We start from the raw sequence: 17629 nt of genomic DNA, 5'->3' as shown, positions 1-17629 counted from the left end.
ATACAGCCAGTATCTTGATCAGTATGAGACATAGACGCTTCCTTTCCAGTACATCATCAGTGAAAAAATGGTTTAGAATACAAGTTTCTTTCTCCTGGTGACTACTTGGGTACAATGTAATCCTAAGGAACACAAAATCAGCCTTATATAAAAATTAGGTGATTAAAATAGGCTTAGCAAATGTAAAGTTTCAAATTGGTGTGAAGGCCCTCCATATAGTATTTTTTGATTCTTCCTTTTTAGGGAATTTGCCTTTCTGTAATTCTCATGCCACACCAAGTTTTCTTTTCTTTTTTTAACTTCCAAAGGAACCAATTTTGAATTGAGAATGAGTATTGAGTTGAAAATGTCAGTTGCAAGCCTTTTTCTAGGAAGATATTTTGCTGAAAGCTTTGTTTCTCTCTCTCTCTCTCTCTTTCGGGGCCCTATTGTGTCAGGTTGAAAGAGTGGAGCCTTTTGTAAGACATGGATAGATGCAAACATGTAGGGCGATTGCGGCTGGCCCAGGACCACTCTATCCTGAACCCTCAGAAGTGGTGCTGTAGGGAGTGCACCACCACGGAGTCTGTGTGGGCTTGTCTCAAGTGCTCGCATGTGGCCTGTGGCCGCTACATCGAGGACCACGCCCTTAAACACTTTGAAGAAACTGGACACCCTCTGGCCATGGAGGTCCGGGATCTCTACGTATTCTGTTACCTGTGCAAGGACTACGTGCTCAATGATAACCCGGAGGGGGACCTGAAGCTGCTGAGAAGCTCCCTCCTGGCGGTCAGGGGCCAGAAGCAGGACCCTCCCGGGAGACGAGGCCGTTCACTGCGGTCCATGGCCTGTGGCGAGGACACGTCCCCTCCACCGCGCACTCCTCAGGGACAGCCACAGATGCTCACGGCTCTGTGGTACCGGCGCCAGCGCCTGCTAGCCAAGACACTCCGACTCTGGTTCGAGAAGAGTTCCCGTGGTCAGGCAAAACTGGAGCAGCGGCGGCGGGAGGAGGCACTGGAGCGCAAGAAGGAGGCTGCGCGACAGCGGCGGCTCGAGGTCAAACGGCGGCTGCTGGAAGAGCTGGCCAGCGCCCCTCCGCGCAAGAGCGCACGCCTTCTGCTGCACACGCCCCGCGCGGCTGCCCCGCGCCCGGCCACCCCTCGCACGCCCTCCACTGGCCGCCTTCCCCCACGACGTGCACCAGCTGTGGCTCCAGGCGTCACCGGCCTCCGCAACCTGGGCAACACCTGCTACATGAACTCTATCCTGCAGGTGCTCAGCCACCTCCAAAAGTTCCGAGAGTGTTTTCTGAACCTCGACCCTTCCAAAACAGAACAACTCTTTTCCAGAGCTACCAATGGGAAGGCATCGCTCTCAAGCAGGCTGGCCAACAGCTCCACCACGGAGCTGTCACCAAGGAGTGACAGGGCTGAGTATTGCGGCGAGCAGGACGGCCTCCGTTGGAATGGTGGGGCCTCCATCACCAGGAGTCTAGAACTCATCCAGAACAAGGAGCCCAGCTCAAAGCACATCTCCCTTTGCCACGAACTGCACACCCTATTCCGAGTCATGTGGTCCGGGAAGTGGGCCCTGGTGTCACCCTTCGCCATGCTTCACTCCGTGTGGAGTCTGATCCCTGCCTTCCGCGGCTACGACCAACAAGACGCTCAGGAGTTCCTCTGCGAGTTGTTGCACAAAGTGCAGCAGGAACTCGAGTCTGAGGGCACAGCCCGCCGGATCCTCATCCCCTTCTCCCAGAGGAAGCTCACCAAACAGGTCTTAAAGGTGGTGAACACCATATTTCACGGGCAGCTACTCAGTCAGGTAGGTGTGTGTCCACCCTAACCCCAAGTCTGCCCATGATGTTGGAGGGTGGCTTGCTTGTTAGAGTTTGGCCTCCTGGTGAACTAGCCATATCACTTCATTTCAGTGCATGTTGCTAACCTTTAAGGACAACATGGGTAGTCTAATATGCTCATTATGATTAAGTGCCCATGGTTGGCATACCATCCTTTGATCAGTTTTAGGAAGTTGAATAATTTGTCTGTAACCTTGGTTCCACAGTAGCTTGAAAGAGTATGTATTCTTCCTAATTAGACACTCTGCACATACAGGGAAGGGAGGAACATGGCTAGGAGGATGCCAAAGGCCTAAACAAGCCTCCCTCCTGTTCCCCATTACCTTTCATTTTCTAGATCTTTAGCCATGTAGGGACAGAAGCAGAGACTCACAGATAAGGCTTTGTGAGAAAATGAAGAAAGAGAATTTTTAAAGTTAAAAAGGTTGGCAACTTGAGAGATTCAGGTAAAACCTCTATGCTAACTGAGGTTTGTGTGTTGATATTGAAGGTTTTAAAAGAATGATGAGTAAGATGGGGAGAGAAAGTTTATTTAGGCTGTTAGCATTTGAAAGGGGAGTATTTATCGGCATTTCCTATAGCCTCTGAGGGTCCATGGGAAGAAAGGTACATCTGAGGAGTCCTAATCACAAGGTACTTGGGGTCTCTGTGGACACAGGATCAGTGTAAGGATGCCGCAACAAGAACTAGGGGCAAAAAGAGGCAAGTTAGGACTGCACGGAGGGAGCAAAGACTGGAAGTGGAAGGGGTGTGGGCATGAGAGGAACAGACAGGAGTTTGCAAATTCTTCATCTCAGACTGATTTCAGGGTAACGTGCAGTCTGCACCGCAGCACTGAATCTGGTAGAACATGCTTTGGGCGAGGAGAGGAGAGAAAGGTGCAGGTAATGACCTCTGTGCTTGGTGGTTTTCCAGGTGCAGCTAGAGTCACATTGTTAGAAATATATACAGAAGTAACATGCTCTAATTCTCTTAAAGTTATGTCTAATATTATAATTAAAATATTTTTTGAAAATTGTACACACTCTGGCTTGTGTGGCTCTGCTGGTTGAGCTCTGGCCAGTGAACCAAAAGGTCGCTGGTTCAATTCCCAGTCAGGGCATGTGCCTGGGTTGCGGGCCACGGTTGGGGACATGTGAGAGGCAACCAATTAATGTTTCTCTCACACATTGCTGTTTTCCTCCCTCTCTTTCTCTCTCCCTTCCCCTTTCCCTAAAAAATAAAATATTTTTAAAAAGCAGTACACTTAGTTTTGGTCAAGTTATGTGTCATGTATAAATCAAGCAAAAATGTATGTGGGAAGCATGGAGTTATAACCTATAAATTAATCTTTTAATTCTAGGTCACATGTGTATCATGCAATTACAAATCCAACACCATTGAGCCCTTTTGGGATCTGTCCCTGGAATTCCCTGAACGCTATCACTGCATAGAAAAGGGGTTTGTCCCTTTGGATCAGACAGAGTGCCTGCTCACTGAGATGCTGGCCAAGTTCACAGAGACAGAGGCCCTAGAAGGGAGAATCTACGCTTGTGACCAGTGTAACAGTGAGTGCTCGGGCTGGGGGGACGGGGGTGTGAGCAACTGGAATATCAGTTTAAGGTGCCTCTTTTGCTCCTTTTAATGAAGAGTAACACTGATAATATTGAGTGCTTCTAAAACATGTTTTCCCTCCCATTATACTGAAAATAAACATATAAATTATCAAAAAAAAAACAAAACCAACCCTAGGAGTAGTGAGTGCCTCCTTTGACTTCTGGTGTAATTGACATTAGCTGTTATCTTGGGAGGCATTTGAAAGTGTGGGTCCTGAAATGGGGACTCCAAGAATGTGAGTGCTTAGCTTCATAGTGCTACATAGGTGCTGCCTGAAATTCATGAATATAGAGTCTGACAGTTCTTATTTCATCTAAATTCAGGTGACATAGTCTGTTTGAGGGCTGTGGCATCAAAAAAGTGTACTTGTGTGCCAAACTTGTAGATTTAAAGTATCAGAAGAGATGCTGAAGGTCTGTACAATAAGATCAAGAAAGCAAGTCGTAAGGTGCATTGCTCTGTGGAAGTACATTCTGCATTTGTTTCTTCACAAGTTTGAAAGGTTGGCATTTTGGAGGGGGTCAAAAGGAAGTGTTTCTCTATTGTGGCTTTAATTTTAAAGTGGAACTCTTTCCGTTTGGTTTCATGGGCATCTTACACAGGGATGCCCTGTGTAAGGGATGCTCTCTTCTGCCTTGTCACACTAACGCTCAGTACTTATGTTAACTCAGCACGTGCAGTGGAAATGCAGAGCAAATGTTTGGAAACTCATGTTTGAGTTTGTTGGCGTATAAAGATTTGGAAACTAAAATTAATGGATTGTGCAGAGATCTAGAAATCACCTTGCAGCCATATAATAGCTGTACACATTTTGGGAACAAAAATCTTATAGTTGCCCTTTTTAATTCTTTGCATATTTTTTTAGTCATAAATTGTGGGAAACCTGTTCTCTGAAGAATCAGGACAAATGTCAAAAGTAATCCTCGATATTTCTTTGCTATTTTAAAACAAAATTTGAAATGCTGTACTTGATTAACTGTAGACTCCCATATCCTGATCTATATTGAGATACTAAGGCAGTGACTTAAATTATCTTATTAGAGCACTATCAGTTTTTAAAAAATATTTATTCATAAAACTTTTTACTTGTAAGGAACAGCAGAAGGATGTAAACAGCTTTAATCCCATCATTCTCGGACATGATAGATTAGGCAAGAAATTCCTTTATTCATTTTTGCAAGAAAAGATTGTTTTTCTGGTTGCCAGATGTGCCAGTTTATCGGGATTTCTCTAGGCAAGTTCACATAATAGCAGGGAAGGAAAGCTATGGTAAAGGGATGAGATGAATTTGACTCTTTTGCTTGTGAGTATTCAAAACTATGAACCTTCCACCTCTCTTTGTGACCAGCTTAATCAAATGGAGACAGAACTGATCAATCTCAATTGAATCAGTAATTTCTTTTTCTTTGTGAATTTCATTTTCGGAAAACAAAGCCAGAGTCTATGTGGCCTTCATTTTAGCTCATGTACTCCCTCTGCTGACAGTGGCAGTCACTGCCAGGGTTCCCAGGAAGGGCTACAATAATTTTCAAAAATCTGCTGGTGAATAGGAATGTAAAATAAGGCCAGGCGCTGCTTTGAATTCTCTTTCTGTTCACGCCCCCACATGTCATGACTGGCAGCCCTAGCAAATGCAGTGGCACACTCGCTCTGCTGTGGTCCATTATGAAAAGCAACAGCCCCACGTCCTGTTATCACAGAAAGTTCTGGGATGTGTCATCTGCCGGTGATTTGGTACCTTTCTCAAGTGTTACAGACAGGACTTGGAATCACATCTCAAGCTCTTTAGACACTGAGACCATGATATCAGGTCATAGACAAGTATTAGCAGGCACCACAAGTGGACCACTAGCTAATTTTATATTCCTGTCTATTCACCAGCTTAATTAATAACAGCAGTCATCAGTAAATGGTTATAGAGAAGGCTTCTAAAAGAAATTGAGAGGGCTTTGTTTCCACTGGCCAGCCGGTCAGCCTTGTCCTGCAGGTCCAGCAGTGTGCTTTGATCCAAGAAACGTATTTCAAACACTAAGTACAGCATAGAAGTATAAAACCAAAAAAGGTTCTTTTCTAAGTATTTGTATATGCCACAAGCATATCATGCTGGGGGCGAATCTGTTTAAGTACTTTGTCCCTTAGTAATACTGTATTTCTTACCTTTTTCCTAATAATACATGCATTATTCCCCATTTCACAGGAAAGCAAACTGAGATTCAGAGTTTTGAGTAACTTGTCCAATAGCACATACAACTAGCTGTGAGCAGGAAATAGAATTAGACCTTTCCGATGAAAACAAAAAGCTCTTAAAGATATATTATGATATATCATAATTTAAGTTATAAGCCTGTATTTAAAGGCCTAGAACCCTAACATATGCCTTTATGTGCATGTTATTGTGGTGACCTTGTATTATATTCCACTAACAAGCCCATGACATCAGGAGTGTGTCATCCTAAACCCACACCAATTTTGGACATTGCTGATGGCCAACAGTTGAAAGTGGATGTATCAGGATTAGATTTTAGCTGCTGTTAAGGCAACTCAAATAACAATGACTTAAAATGAGACATATTTTCTTTTGTTATGTAAAAGAAGTCCAAAGGACATTCAGGGGCTTGCATTCAGGGGCTTGAATACCCAAGCTCCTTCCATCTTTCAGGTTTGCTGTCTTAGTTCAGGCCTTCCATCCTCAAGATTACCACATGGCCCCAGAGGAGTTCCAATGCTTGCAAACAGCGGGAAGGACAAAGGATGCATCCTACAACTGAGTCAGCCCTCTTGAAGCTGCCATCCCAAGAATACCACACAGTCATTCAGTTCATCTCTGCCAGGACTCCCATGGCCGCAGCATGTAGATGTGAGGCTGGAAAATGCAGTCAGAGAGGGTCATATAGCTGCCCAGAGAAAACTGAGGTTTAAATATTAGAAATAAGGAAAGTGCATACTGAGTGCCAAGTCATTGTCTCTACCACAGCTAGGAAAAATGAGACTCCTCACCATCTATGTCTTGTACCTTTCCAAACCATATAGGCAAACGACGAAGATCCAATCCCAAACCCCTTGTTCTGAGTGAAGCTAGAAAGCAGTTAATGATCTACAGACTACCTCAGGTCCTCCGGCTGCACCTTAAAAGATTCAGGTGAGCTTGCTCTTGGGCACCCCAGGTGGCTGTAAACTGTAGGAACAACTGCTTCGAAAGCAAATGGTGAGGATACAAGTCTCTGCTGTTGGGAAGGGATGCTGGTTCCTTAGGGAGCTTGTGCTTTCCATGGAGATTCAAATGTACCACACGCAGGGAGGCACGTTGATGTTGGGGCCCAGCAGGTCCGGCCTTCTGTTCTTATGGCCCCATTTAACTGGCCAGCCTGCACCAGGTGTCTGTGCTCAAAGATTTTCTAGCTTCACCTGTGCTTATAGAAAGTCATCTTTAAAATCAACTATGAGATAATCTACAAAACAAGGGCAGGCAGTAAGCTACAAAAGATTATTGCCTGAATTGGTTGTTTAGGGATCTGCAGTTTCAGGATACATCACGGAACATTCATAAGAAATATATGTGCACATTGACTATTACTGTTTTATTGGTGTGAAAACCAAAGCCTGAGGGTTTTCTCAGTTCCCAGTTTTACCTATACGAGGGGGAACTCAACAAAAAGAATTTATAAAAACTGTATTCTTACATGTGTAAACTTCTGTCACGTTCACAGTACTCTCCATTTGATGCACTACACCTGTAAGACATTTTTTCCACTGCTCAAGAGAGTTTTTGAACTTGTTGATTTTGATGCCTTTTAGTGTTTCTGCCGTTTTTCATTTCAACTCTTCCACATCGGGAAAATGTTTCCCTTTGAAGGCTTTTTTTCATCCAGGGAAACAAAAACAAAATCACTCAGGGAGAGACTGGGTGAATAGGGAGGGTGGGGCACGGGGGTCATGCCGTTGTTGGTCAGAACTGCCGAACACTGAGTGCAGTGTGGGCAGGGGCACTGGTAAATCACCCATCATGAAATGAGCAGATGCATTAAAAGAGTCTTCAGAAAATTCACTGAAGCCAAATGCAGCCTCTCACAATAACACCAGCTGGTACACTGATACACAGGGGTTTGTAGAACACTCACCTAGTTGGGGAAGCCTGTACTGTAAAGGGCCTGCCCTCCAGAAGATAATTCTGGTTTGGGTGGGGGGGTCCCCTCTCATACCTCTGATCACCTATGCCATTTTTTGCTAGTAAGAAGTTTATATCCGTGTTCTAGGTGGTCTGGCCGTAATCATCGAGAGAAGATTGGGGTCCATGTCGTCTTTGACCAGGTATTAACCATGGAACCTTACTGCTGCAGGGACATGCTCTCCTCTCTTGACAAAGAGACCTTTGCCTATGATCTCTCCGCAGTGGTCATGCATCACGGGAAAGGGTTTGGCTCAGGACACTACACAGCCTATTGCTACAACACAGAGGGAGGTGCGTGCACTTTACTCTGTAGGGTGGGGGACACGGAAAAGGGTTGGTTTGTCCACATTTCATTTCTCCCCTTTTTATTTCATCTATAGAAGGATGTTACAAACACTTAAATCCCAGTGGAAGAATTATGGGAGTTTGATTGAAATTTCTGATACATTACTAAGTAACAACATAAGATTGTTCTAAAAAGTAACAAGAACTGACACATGTAAAAGTGCTTAGCATGTGCCTAGCACATTATGCTCAGTTGATGTTTGAGGTTATCATTATTAGCGACACTGCTGCAGGCCTGTTTCCTTCTTGGTTATGCAGAAATGATGTGACCCATCTAACCTCTTGGAGATACTGTATGGATCTCACTAGCCTCAGCTCCTAATTAAGTTGGAGACATTTACTGAGCACTTACTATGTCTGTACTCTATCCCATACGGTGGAAGGTGTGGGAATACAAGGACCCCTTTCAAGAAGCTTTTAGTCCTTGTCCCCAAGGCAGAGCTGCCCAGCTAGTGGTTGCAAAGGCCTTTTCAGTAGAGTACTGATCTGGAACCCCTCAGCCCTTGGGCAGCCAGAGTGAGCCTGTGAACAAATAACTTTTTATTCCTTTCTAAATTTTCCTTTATTACTCCTCTCTGTTTATATTTCCCCTGTCCTCCTTCTCTTCCCTTTTCTTCACCTGCAGTCTCATGGCTATCTTTGTAGAAAGCCAGTGGGGGATGAAAAGTCCGAATACAATTAGGATAAAAAGCATGGTCAGTTAATATTGTGAGCAGTGTTGTGGTGGGGTTTGCTGGGGTAAAAGCCAGTGTACAGGGAAGTCTCTCGGTTTCACTCACTTGTCCCTTCCCCCCTGACCAATAATCGAGGGTTGCTCTGTTCACACTCCTCTGTCCCTTTCTTCATCTCCTGGTTTTGCCTGCTGATTGGAAATACAAGTTGGATGGTCATTTACCCTTTCTTTCCTTTGGTTTCCTAGGTTTTTGGGTCCACTGCAATGACTCAAAGCTGAATGTATGCAGTGTCGATGAAGTGTGCAAAACTCAAGCCTACATCCTTTTTTACACTCAAAGAACAGTTCAGGGCAATGCAAGGATCTCAGAAACCCAACTCCAAGCTCAGGTGCAGCCCAGCAACAACAATGAGGGCAGACCACGGACCTTCCCCTGAATGGGAGGCACACATCAAAGACTGGCTTGCTTTTAAACAGTTGGTGCCCACACATCTTTCCTCTTGTAGGAAGTAAGGTTTACTGCAGGAACAGGTTCCTAGGTTTGCCTCCCTGGGTCTAGAGCTGAAGGTGCCAGGTGACTCATGTACTATCATAAAATCTGTAGTCACTTTCTTTTGAATGGATTTGGAAATTCCCTCCTTTGATAAAACAAATCAAAAAGGAGTAACTTGAATGAAGATTCTTCCCTCAATTATTTCTGAATATAGAGGGAGCTGGGTAGAGCAAAGAGGGAGGAAATCGGTCGTATCCAACCAGGAGAGAAGCCATGTTTTCTCTCCAGTATGTGACTCTTCTGCTAATCAGGGCTCCTCCGTGCGGCCCCAGAAGAACCCTCCTGATGTGAGTAGCCCTGGATGAAGGAAGGGGCTCCTGGGTTGGCAGCTTGCTGGATGGAATTGGTTCCAAGGCAGCAGGTGAAGTCTAAGGAATTGTTCCTACAAAGGAATTAACCTTCAAGGGTTGAAAACGTGCAGACTGACCTTTTGGGGGGATAGCAGTTAAGGTTGGAATGAGATGCATGGAGCAAACCCCCCCATGCCAAATGGGGGGTTTTCACATCTCACACCCTCCCTGGATGCTGCTCATTTAATCATTCCACATCTTCTAAGACTGACGTGACCATCCCTTCATTCTAAAGGAGCAGTTCATATGGGGATCAGTAAACTGGCACACAACATGTTCTTTGTTGCTTGCTGGGCCTAAGGGCACTCTGGCTACCCAATTCTGTGGCAAATCCTGGGTCAGGTCAGGGCCTAAAGTTTAATCTAAACTGGTCTTTAAGTCATTTGTCTAAGGCTTTCTCAGAACTCATTTGAGGGTGGGCAGGAATAGCTGGTGGCCCAGGGCTTCTCTGAATGCCTGTCACCGGTTCTTACTTGGTGCAACATGCAGCTTTCTTAGCTCAAAGCTTCTTTCTTGCTACTGGAAGGTTAGAACATTATTGTTCATTTTTGTTCAACACAAGGTTTGGGAGCTTTTGCTTTCCTAGGGCTTAGGAAATCTGTGTCCTGTGTCTGAACGGTTTATTGCTGATGGCTTGACCTGTTTCCTCCCAAATCTGATAATTCCTCTCATTTCTTCACCCAGCCACACTGAGTCCACCAGAGAAAGCAAGCGTGCCCTGTCTTGTACTCCAGCGCTAGTAAAATAGGTCTTTCTTTCTAAACTGGGTCAGTTCCTGAGTGAAATGAAATTGCCCAGGTGGAAACCTTGCTCCCCATCAGGCACCACTGAATTTCCCATCTCAGCCCTTCACTTTGCCTCGCCAGTGAATATAAACTGTAACTCTTGTTGTGCGGTTGCTGCAACCTGCCTCAGCCTGTCATATGAATGCTCATCTTTTGACTGAGTATGTCATGTTCATATTTCAATTCAGGTAGAAGTACAGTTGTCACTTGAAGGGAATAGATGTGGAAGTAAGTTTGGGGAGGAGTCGGAAATTGGGAAAAGAGGATAATGAATAAGGGTCACAGCTTTAGCACTGTTGCTGAGCCACATTCCAGAGCAGATGTGTAGCGTTTGTTTTTGACCTCTTTTGAGACAAACTCTCCCATAGGATCAGCCAGACAGCACTGAGACATGGAGGAAATTCAGACAGAAAATGGCTTACCCTGATAAGGAAGTGGGGAGTGACTGTATTTTAAACTTGCTTTTTTCAACACTGTGAGGTTTCTGTAATATTTAGCTTTTATTTGGAAGCGATAGCGTATAGCATTTTTTATGCTATTTGGTTTATATTGTCTACTGCAGGCTTCTTTGGATAAGCTTGGCCTGGGCTCGCCCTCTCCTGGACACTGTTTTAAAGTGTCACAGTGCCCACGCTACCAGGGGCTCGGACGTGAAACTACACTCTCTAGATCCGCATTTTTAAGTCGGCGTGGTTGATGATGACTTTTTGTGACAACAGAAAAGCACATTAACCAAAAAAAACAAAAAACAAAAAAAACTCACCACCCAGGAGAATAAAAAAGAAAGCAAAATGTAAGTTGTGCCTCATTTTTCACTGAATGCAATATTTATTATTCTAGAAAAGGAGAACTGCAAATGGAGAATTAATAAAGCATCTACTTCATCCCTCAGGCTGTCCAGGGGAAGTATTTAAGAAAAATGAACATTTAATGAAAAATTAAAAGACCTTCAAATTTAATTGTTAAAAAGTTTTATACCAAATATTATAAGGACATTAAGCAGATTAAAACTGTGTAAAACAAATGCTTAATTTAGCTAAACACCCCTGTATCGAATTAATAAAATGATTTAAAAGAGTTGGAATAGAAACCAACACCAGAGTCCTCACTGAGCTGTGTGCTCCCGAAGGCAGCCCCGCAGTCACAGACCCTCAGGTACCCAGAGGCAGCAGCACCAGACGCTGTTGAGGTGTTCGTATTTATGATGATTTTTTATTAAAGAACAGATCCCTGCTACATAAGTCAATGGCTGTTGTGAGGGAAATGTCCCTTTGCCTTTAATTTATTTACATATTGGAAGTAGATGAATTTCTTAGCTGCATCTTACAGTACTTTAAATTGAAACATTTTAAAGAGAAGAAAATAAGAGCCAGGTAGAGAAGTTAACTAGATGCTGCCAAACAAAACCCAAGATCTCCTAACTGAACCTTACAGACCTGCTTCTCTCCCAGACCCGTAGTTAGCATCCCGTTCCAGGAACCCTTAGCAGTTGGCTGGTGTGTTTACTTTCCACTGTAGCCAGCCAAGATGAATGCACCCTGGCCCTCAAAAAGGATTTTTACCTCAGTCTAGCTTGACCTTCGTACTTGTGGTTGCCTCGGAGATGAGCATCCATGCTAGCATAAAAGAGATTAGGAATGCCCTCAACAGCCAGAAACTGAAGCTCTTACTAAATAGTGGACAGAGCTCTTGCCAGCTTTGATCCAGCCCCTCTCAGGCTGAGGGGGGTGGTGCCACACTGTAAAGAATTTCCAGATGTCTCTTTAAATGTCATGAATAAATTGGAAACTATAGAAGTGTTAATGTGTCCTATGGACTCAATAGCAGAGTTTATTTTTGTTTTTAATGATAAGACTTCTAGAGTCAATGATTGTATGAGTTCCCTTCTCTTCCTATGCTTACAGTTCCATCCAAGTGCAAGGACTAAGGGAGTGGGTTGGCTGGCGGTGGGATGTGGCCCTAGCCAGCCCCCAGCCTAAGCCTAAGAGGTCGACAGTAGTGCAGAAAAGAAAACTTGGTTGGGTGTTGGGGGGTGGGATGTGGGTGGGCAGGCAGGGAAGGAGAGATGGAGTTTGTTCTGCTTACTGATAAAGCTTTGTGAACTAATTTTATACAATTCATAAAATTTGGTGCCTTGTACCCAATTACGGTTTGCATGGAACTGAACAGATTAGGATTCCTTCTTGTCATTTCAAGGGGCAAATTGGTTTGTATAGTATAAAGGACATTTGGTATCAGATTTTTAAAAAGCATTTCATATCTCATGTGTGAAAGCAAATTATTCTTACCAGCAAGGTCTGAAATTTTCTGTAATGTCCAAAATCTGTATTTGTGATTATTCATGAAATGTCTGCTTCTCCAGGCAGACTCTGTACCCCACTCTTTTTAACCACCCTTTTTATGTTTAAAACGTTCACTCGATTGAGCCTTTTCAAATCAGGCTGGGAGGGCCACCTTTCTTAACCATATACTACACCCCAGTCTGGGAGTGTATCTTGTGAGCAGAAGGGTTGCTTTTCCAGCTGGTCGGGAGAGCACAAACATTCAAAAAAGGCTTTTTCATTTTTCTAATGCTGGGCAACTTATGGTAGAAGTTAAACAAAAACGGTTCCCCCTGAAGTGCTACCTCCATTAGTTCTGAAGTTCTTTTGCAGGGAATTTCAGAAGGCAGTGTAGAACACAATCCCGTATCTGTGAGCCTTTAATGTAGATGGTAAAGCAAGCCAGTGCACTGTGCAACATGCACAAGAGACGGCTCAAAGAACCTGCCCGCCCCTTTCACCCTGCAGATGCCAACTGGGATGGTGCTGAGTAGCTGTGGAAGGTTAAGACCTGGTCGGCTCACCTGCAGGGCTGTTCACAGCATGTCCTTTTACTCCAACCTCACTCTTTCCAGAGTCATGAGATTTCACCAAAGGGTGTTTGAGAACCTCACCACTCAAAGCACACTTAATAACTGGGTCCCTCAGCCTAACACTGGTTTAGTTAGGTGAGGAGTTTCTCTCTTTGGAGTAAAACCTTCCATGGCCACTTAGTTTTTTACTGGGTAAGTATGCATCTCCCTGGTGGCTCAGATTCTTTTAAGTTAGCACTACAACTGAAAGCGCCTTCTAAATATGACTGTGAGTTTAGTTTTTATCTTCCACATTTAAATTATCCATTCTCTTGATCTATGGCTTTGACTTGAAATACTGTGTACTCACTCAACCCATACATTGCTCTAAGTACACTATACCTACTATAACATTGAGGTGAACAGTCATTTTTGTGGACTCTTCCCATACTTATTCTTTTGGCATGTTTTCATTTAAAATCTAAGTAGTGTAAGAGATTTTCATAGCACTGTGTTAATTAGCCAGGACTGAAAACTGATGATGTAAAAATGAGTTCCCTTGGGGAAAATGTTGTGTGTTGGATGGTGAAAGCCAGCATTTTGATTTACAGAATGATTATTCATCATCATTTTTTAAATTGTAGATTTGGTAGCTTTATTTGCTAGTCTTACCACTTGGAGGAATTAAGCCAATTCAAGTGAAATTTTACCTTACCAGCATATGGCTTTACAATCCAACAGTGAACACATTACTTGAAACTAAAACATTTTTAAAAATTTTAAAGTTGACATAATACAAAATATTAAATTTTGAATGAAATTTCAATTATGATTTTGAAAGCTACCAAGTCAATTGTTGCTGGGTTTTGATTTTTAACTTTGAAAGTTTTTATAAAATAGGACTGCTCACAATGAAGAGATCTGGTAGCAGACTTCAAGGGTGTAAGTTTCTTTGTTATAAAGAACAGGAGGTGCTCATGTTTGCCTTACAGTGTCTGATGCAGGTGGGAAGGGGCACAGATCCATGCTGTGGCTTGAAAGTATCCTTCCTGGTCACCGTCTGATGGCTTCAAACCTCAGCCCTGCTCTCACATATGTAACCCTTCCCAATCTTAACACTCAGTAAGACGCTTAAAGGGTTTTGGTTTCAGCCACAGCCCTGAATTCACTGGCTCAAACTTCTTCCTACTAACAGATGGGGACCTACCTGATTAATACAAGAGAATGGTGCTTTTTTAAAAAAGAAAATATATTTAAAATCTAGTTCTCAAACAGCTTTCTTACTGGGGCTTATGCCAGCAGAGTCAAGAGGAACTATTTTGTCCTATGTCTTTAGGGAACAGATTGCTAGAGACATCTGTCAACTGTGACAGGCCACTATGATACGTTTATACTGACCCTCCTTTCCAATTCATGTCCCTTGAACCCATACCAGTTCCATAAGAGACTTGGCACAGAAAAGCAGTATTTTTTAAAATGCCTACCGGAGTAAATTAACTATGAAAAGAGTTGCCAAAGGCAATCTGTCTCTATTTCCACATCTTTCTTACATGAGTGTTTCCAGGCCAGTTCACTACATATTCCATTCCCAAAGAACCCCCAACTCCTGGACAGTGGCACTACCATGAATTTCAGGGTCAGAAAGTATTTCCTTGTCAAGGAAGCAGTTTTCTCAGGCAGACAGTTGCTCATTTTTGTGCCCATCACCCAGGCTCACTTAACACCTTGCCTCCCACCTGCTCATCACTGTCGTCTTCCTGCCATTCTGTTACAGCAACAACGCCTCCCTGGTGCCCGGCAAACCCGCCTGGCACACTCACATGCTATGCAACACCAAATGGCTTCATCCTGTGTTAACCTCAATGTACGGCGGCTAGTTTCCATTGCTTTTTTTTCTGTTTTCTGAAACAAACCACCTCTGTCACAATCCATGTTTGGGGCTTGTTCCTGTCTCTTTTGAGTGTGAAATATAAATCATGTTTTTATGATTTTTGTAAATCAACTTTTTACACCTTGTTTTTGTAAGCTGAAGTTTCTTATTAAAAGAATAAAAATGGCTTTGTGTGTAGTCTTTATTTTGAATAACTGTTAAAATGTCATCAGGTTATTCTTCAAGACGAGCAAAAATCACCCCCTGCAGAAACTTAGGAACTATGTACAGAAGTTTACAAAACAGGACAACACTTTAGCTGAAACCTGACTGCTGACGAGACAATGGAGTTCTGAAGAGACTCGGCGAAGAAAAATCAGGCAGGGAAGGTACCCCTCTGAATCAAACTTCAGCTGCCATCAGGACAAGTCTTGTGATGGTCACGGGCTGGAGGCTCTGTGCTTGGAAGATTCGAGTACAGCACGGGTTGCCTGTGTCTGCAGCCAAATGACAGGACGACAGGTGGCATTAGAAATCTAAAAGCACTGGAGGAAAATTGGTAAACTGAAATCCTTTCTAACGTGGGAACACATTTAACTAAGACATTGCCCGGGGTTTTACATCAAGTCTCCTTCCCATGTTTACCACACACGGAGCAGTGGTCACGTGCTTACCTATTTGGCTACACCCCCGGCTGAGGTGCCATTAGGTCAATGTCACTCAAATTCCTGGCCAGCCAAACTCCCGCAGCAAAAAGTCCCAAGTTTAGGATCAAGTTTCTAGAAAAAGAATGTATTCTATTAACCCTGTGGTCACTGAGTGAGTCACTTCGAGGTAAAAAGCTTCCCACCCCACCCCCCCCCCCCTGGAAAAACCTGGGTCAAATGCAAAGGCCAATTTAGCGCTCGTCCAAGGCCGAAAAGCCCGACTTTTCTTGTTGGCGCCTCCTCTTCCAGTTCCCCTCCCCCGTCAGGGTGAAATTCTCTAGACCTAAGGCAGGTAACTGAAAAGACCGCTTCTGCCGCACGGGAACTCTTCCGGTCAAGGGCCTCAGGAAGCCACGGCCAAAACCACTATGAGGCCTAGAAGTTGGTAGTTTTAACCCGCAAGCGCCCGCCTGGGCGGAGGAAAATGCGGTAAGTTATGAACACGGGCACGGAGGGGTAGAGAGGAACCAGGCTCCCGGGCCTCGCTTACCTCCGGAAGTCATTCCTATCGGTAGCGAAGCGGTAGACGCCCCGAAGCCAATCCCCCACGTTGTCTGGAACTTCGGAAACTTCATTTGCCGAGCCGCCAGCATTCACACTGACACCACTGGAAGCCATAGCAGCCCCCCTCACGCTCCGCAAGGTCTCTGGCGTAATGGTGTCGGCGCGAGCGGATGACGCATTTCCGGCCTAGCCCTTTGGCCAGCTACTGACAACAGAGGGCGCCGTAGTCAGAGCGAGGTCGGTTGTCCGGGAGACAGTTGTCACTCCAAGGCCGAGCGTCCACCAGCTCTGCAAGAGGAGGAGCGATGCCGGGTCCTGCCATCCCTAGTGCCGTTCCACCTCCGGCACTCCCCCGGCCTTCGGATCGTCGGGCCGCTAACATCACACGTGGTCTCTGAGTGACTATTTCATTGGCTCAGAAGGATGCTGGGGATCGAGCAGTCCCAGCCAGTCATGTCGGAGTAGGAGCTAGCTCGGCAGGGGCTGCGTAGCTTTGGAGAAGGGGGTTCCCCAAGGGAAGTCTTCGTGAAAAGTCACAGAATGCGCGGGCTGAAGAGGGAGTACTCAAATTTGTCATCTTGTCCCCTTTACTAGGCGTGTCCCTATTTTCACTCAGTCTAGGATTTTTATGGTGGTGGTGGGGGGGAAGAGTCTGCGTCTAAAGCCTTACAGATCATCCCTCACCCTGACTCCCCCTTCTCCGGGCCACGCAACTAGCAAATGGTGCAGTGCTTCCTGGAGGTGTCACTGCCCTCAGCTTGCAGGCTTCTGGGGGTCTTGCAGGGAAGGGGAAGGCGCTGTCCAAAGAAAAAGCCTTCGGGTTCTGAGTCAGAGGAAGAGGAGCAGGTGGGGCAGGGGGCGTCCTCCTTGGCATCAGCGGGCGTCTCCAGGGGGCCCTGCCCTTCCCCTTTGGGTGCCTCAGCTTTGTCCCCTGTTCGGCACTCCTGCTCCGGGCTGGTTCCAAGCAGCGCCCTCTGGGTTTCCTGACTGGAGCTGGGGGCAGCGTTGAGGGATACTCCGGAGATAGTCGCTAAGTGTAGTGGGTCGTTGTCACCTCCTTCAATTCTGTCGAGCCCCGCCTCCCCCGTTCCTGGCGGGATCAGACACGCCTATCTCAGAGGCCCGAATCTCCGCCCAGATCCCGGCGGGGCGGCCCTAGGTAGCTAGGCCCAGCCTCCCGCCCCGCCCGCCGCCGCGATTCCCGTCCCGGACTCCCTGCCCCTCCCTGCCTCCGCCCACCAGGGGGCGGCCGCGTCCCCAGTCCAGGCGCTCCCGCGCCGCAGCCTTTACCGCGGTGCGGGGTGGGCTCGGGAGGCCCTTGGAGCGCTCCGGCCAGGGATGCGCGGTGAGAGCTGCGGGCCCCGAGGCTCGGGTCTGGGGCATGCGGTTGGCGGACGGGGGGCGC

General features: G+C 45.5%; 3 protein-coding genes across 5 annotated transcripts in view; 1 reads left to right on the top strand and 2 right to left on the bottom strand.

Moving 5' to 3' along the window:
- Nucleotides 1-442: 442 nt before the first annotated feature.
- On the top strand, nucleotides 443-12109 carry USP49 (ubiquitin specific peptidase 49). Of its 2 annotated transcripts, none has more exons than XM_037052551.1 (5): nucleotides 443-1806; nucleotides 3183-3387; nucleotides 6467-6575; nucleotides 7690-7895; nucleotides 8869-12109. In XM_037052551.1, exons 1-5 carry the CDS (start codon nucleotides 466-468, stop codon nucleotides 9057-9059), a joined length of 2052 nt encoding a protein of 683 aa, XP_036908446.1. In that variant the 5' UTR covers nucleotides 443-465; the 3' UTR covers nucleotides 9060-12109. The 2 variants fall into 2 exon arrangements, with proteins under 2 accessions (XP_036908446.1, XP_036908456.1); XM_037052561.1 differs by having other exon boundaries at nucleotides 7690-7744; nucleotides 8869-8987.
- On the bottom strand, nucleotides 9167-16373 carry TOMM6 (translocase of outer mitochondrial membrane 6). Of its 2 annotated transcripts, none has more exons than XM_037052615.1 (3): nucleotides 16211-16360; nucleotides 15688-15792; nucleotides 9167-9177 (listed from the first exon to the last, which is right to left on the bottom strand). In XM_037052615.1, the coding sequence occupies exons 1-2, from the start codon at nucleotides 16336-16338 to the stop codon at nucleotides 15696-15698; spliced, it is 225 nt and encodes a 74-aa protein (XP_036908510.1). In that variant the 5' UTR covers nucleotides 16339-16360; the 3' UTR covers nucleotides 9167-9177; nucleotides 15688-15695. The 2 variants fall into 2 exon arrangements, with proteins under 2 accessions (XP_036908510.1, XP_036908508.1); XM_037052613.1 differs by lacking the exon at nucleotides 9167-9177 and adding an exon at nucleotides 15202-15510 and having other exon boundaries at nucleotides 16211-16373.
- PRICKLE4 (prickle planar cell polarity protein 4) overlaps nucleotides 15202-17629 on the bottom strand; it is a 7661-nt gene continuing 5233 nt past the window's right edge. The window contains exons 7-8 of the mRNA XM_037052605.1: nucleotides 16211-17314; nucleotides 15202-15510 (exon numbers count right to left, since the gene is read on the bottom strand). Of these exons, the coding sequence (XP_036908500.1) occupies nucleotides 16938-17314 (377 nt within the window). The 3' untranslated portion in view covers nucleotides 15202-15510; nucleotides 16211-16937. The remainder of the gene's footprint in view (nucleotides 15511-16210; nucleotides 17315-17629) is intronic.

Source organism: Sturnira hondurensis, unplaced genomic scaffold, assembly GCF_014824575.4.
Source record: "Sturnira hondurensis isolate 20B ecotype Veracruz unplaced genomic scaffold, ASM1482457v3 Scaffold0000880, whole genome shotgun sequence".
Taxonomy (NCBI): domain Eukaryota; kingdom Metazoa; phylum Chordata; class Mammalia; order Chiroptera; family Phyllostomidae; genus Sturnira; species Sturnira hondurensis.
This window is presented reverse-complemented; position numbering and strand designations above follow the sequence as displayed.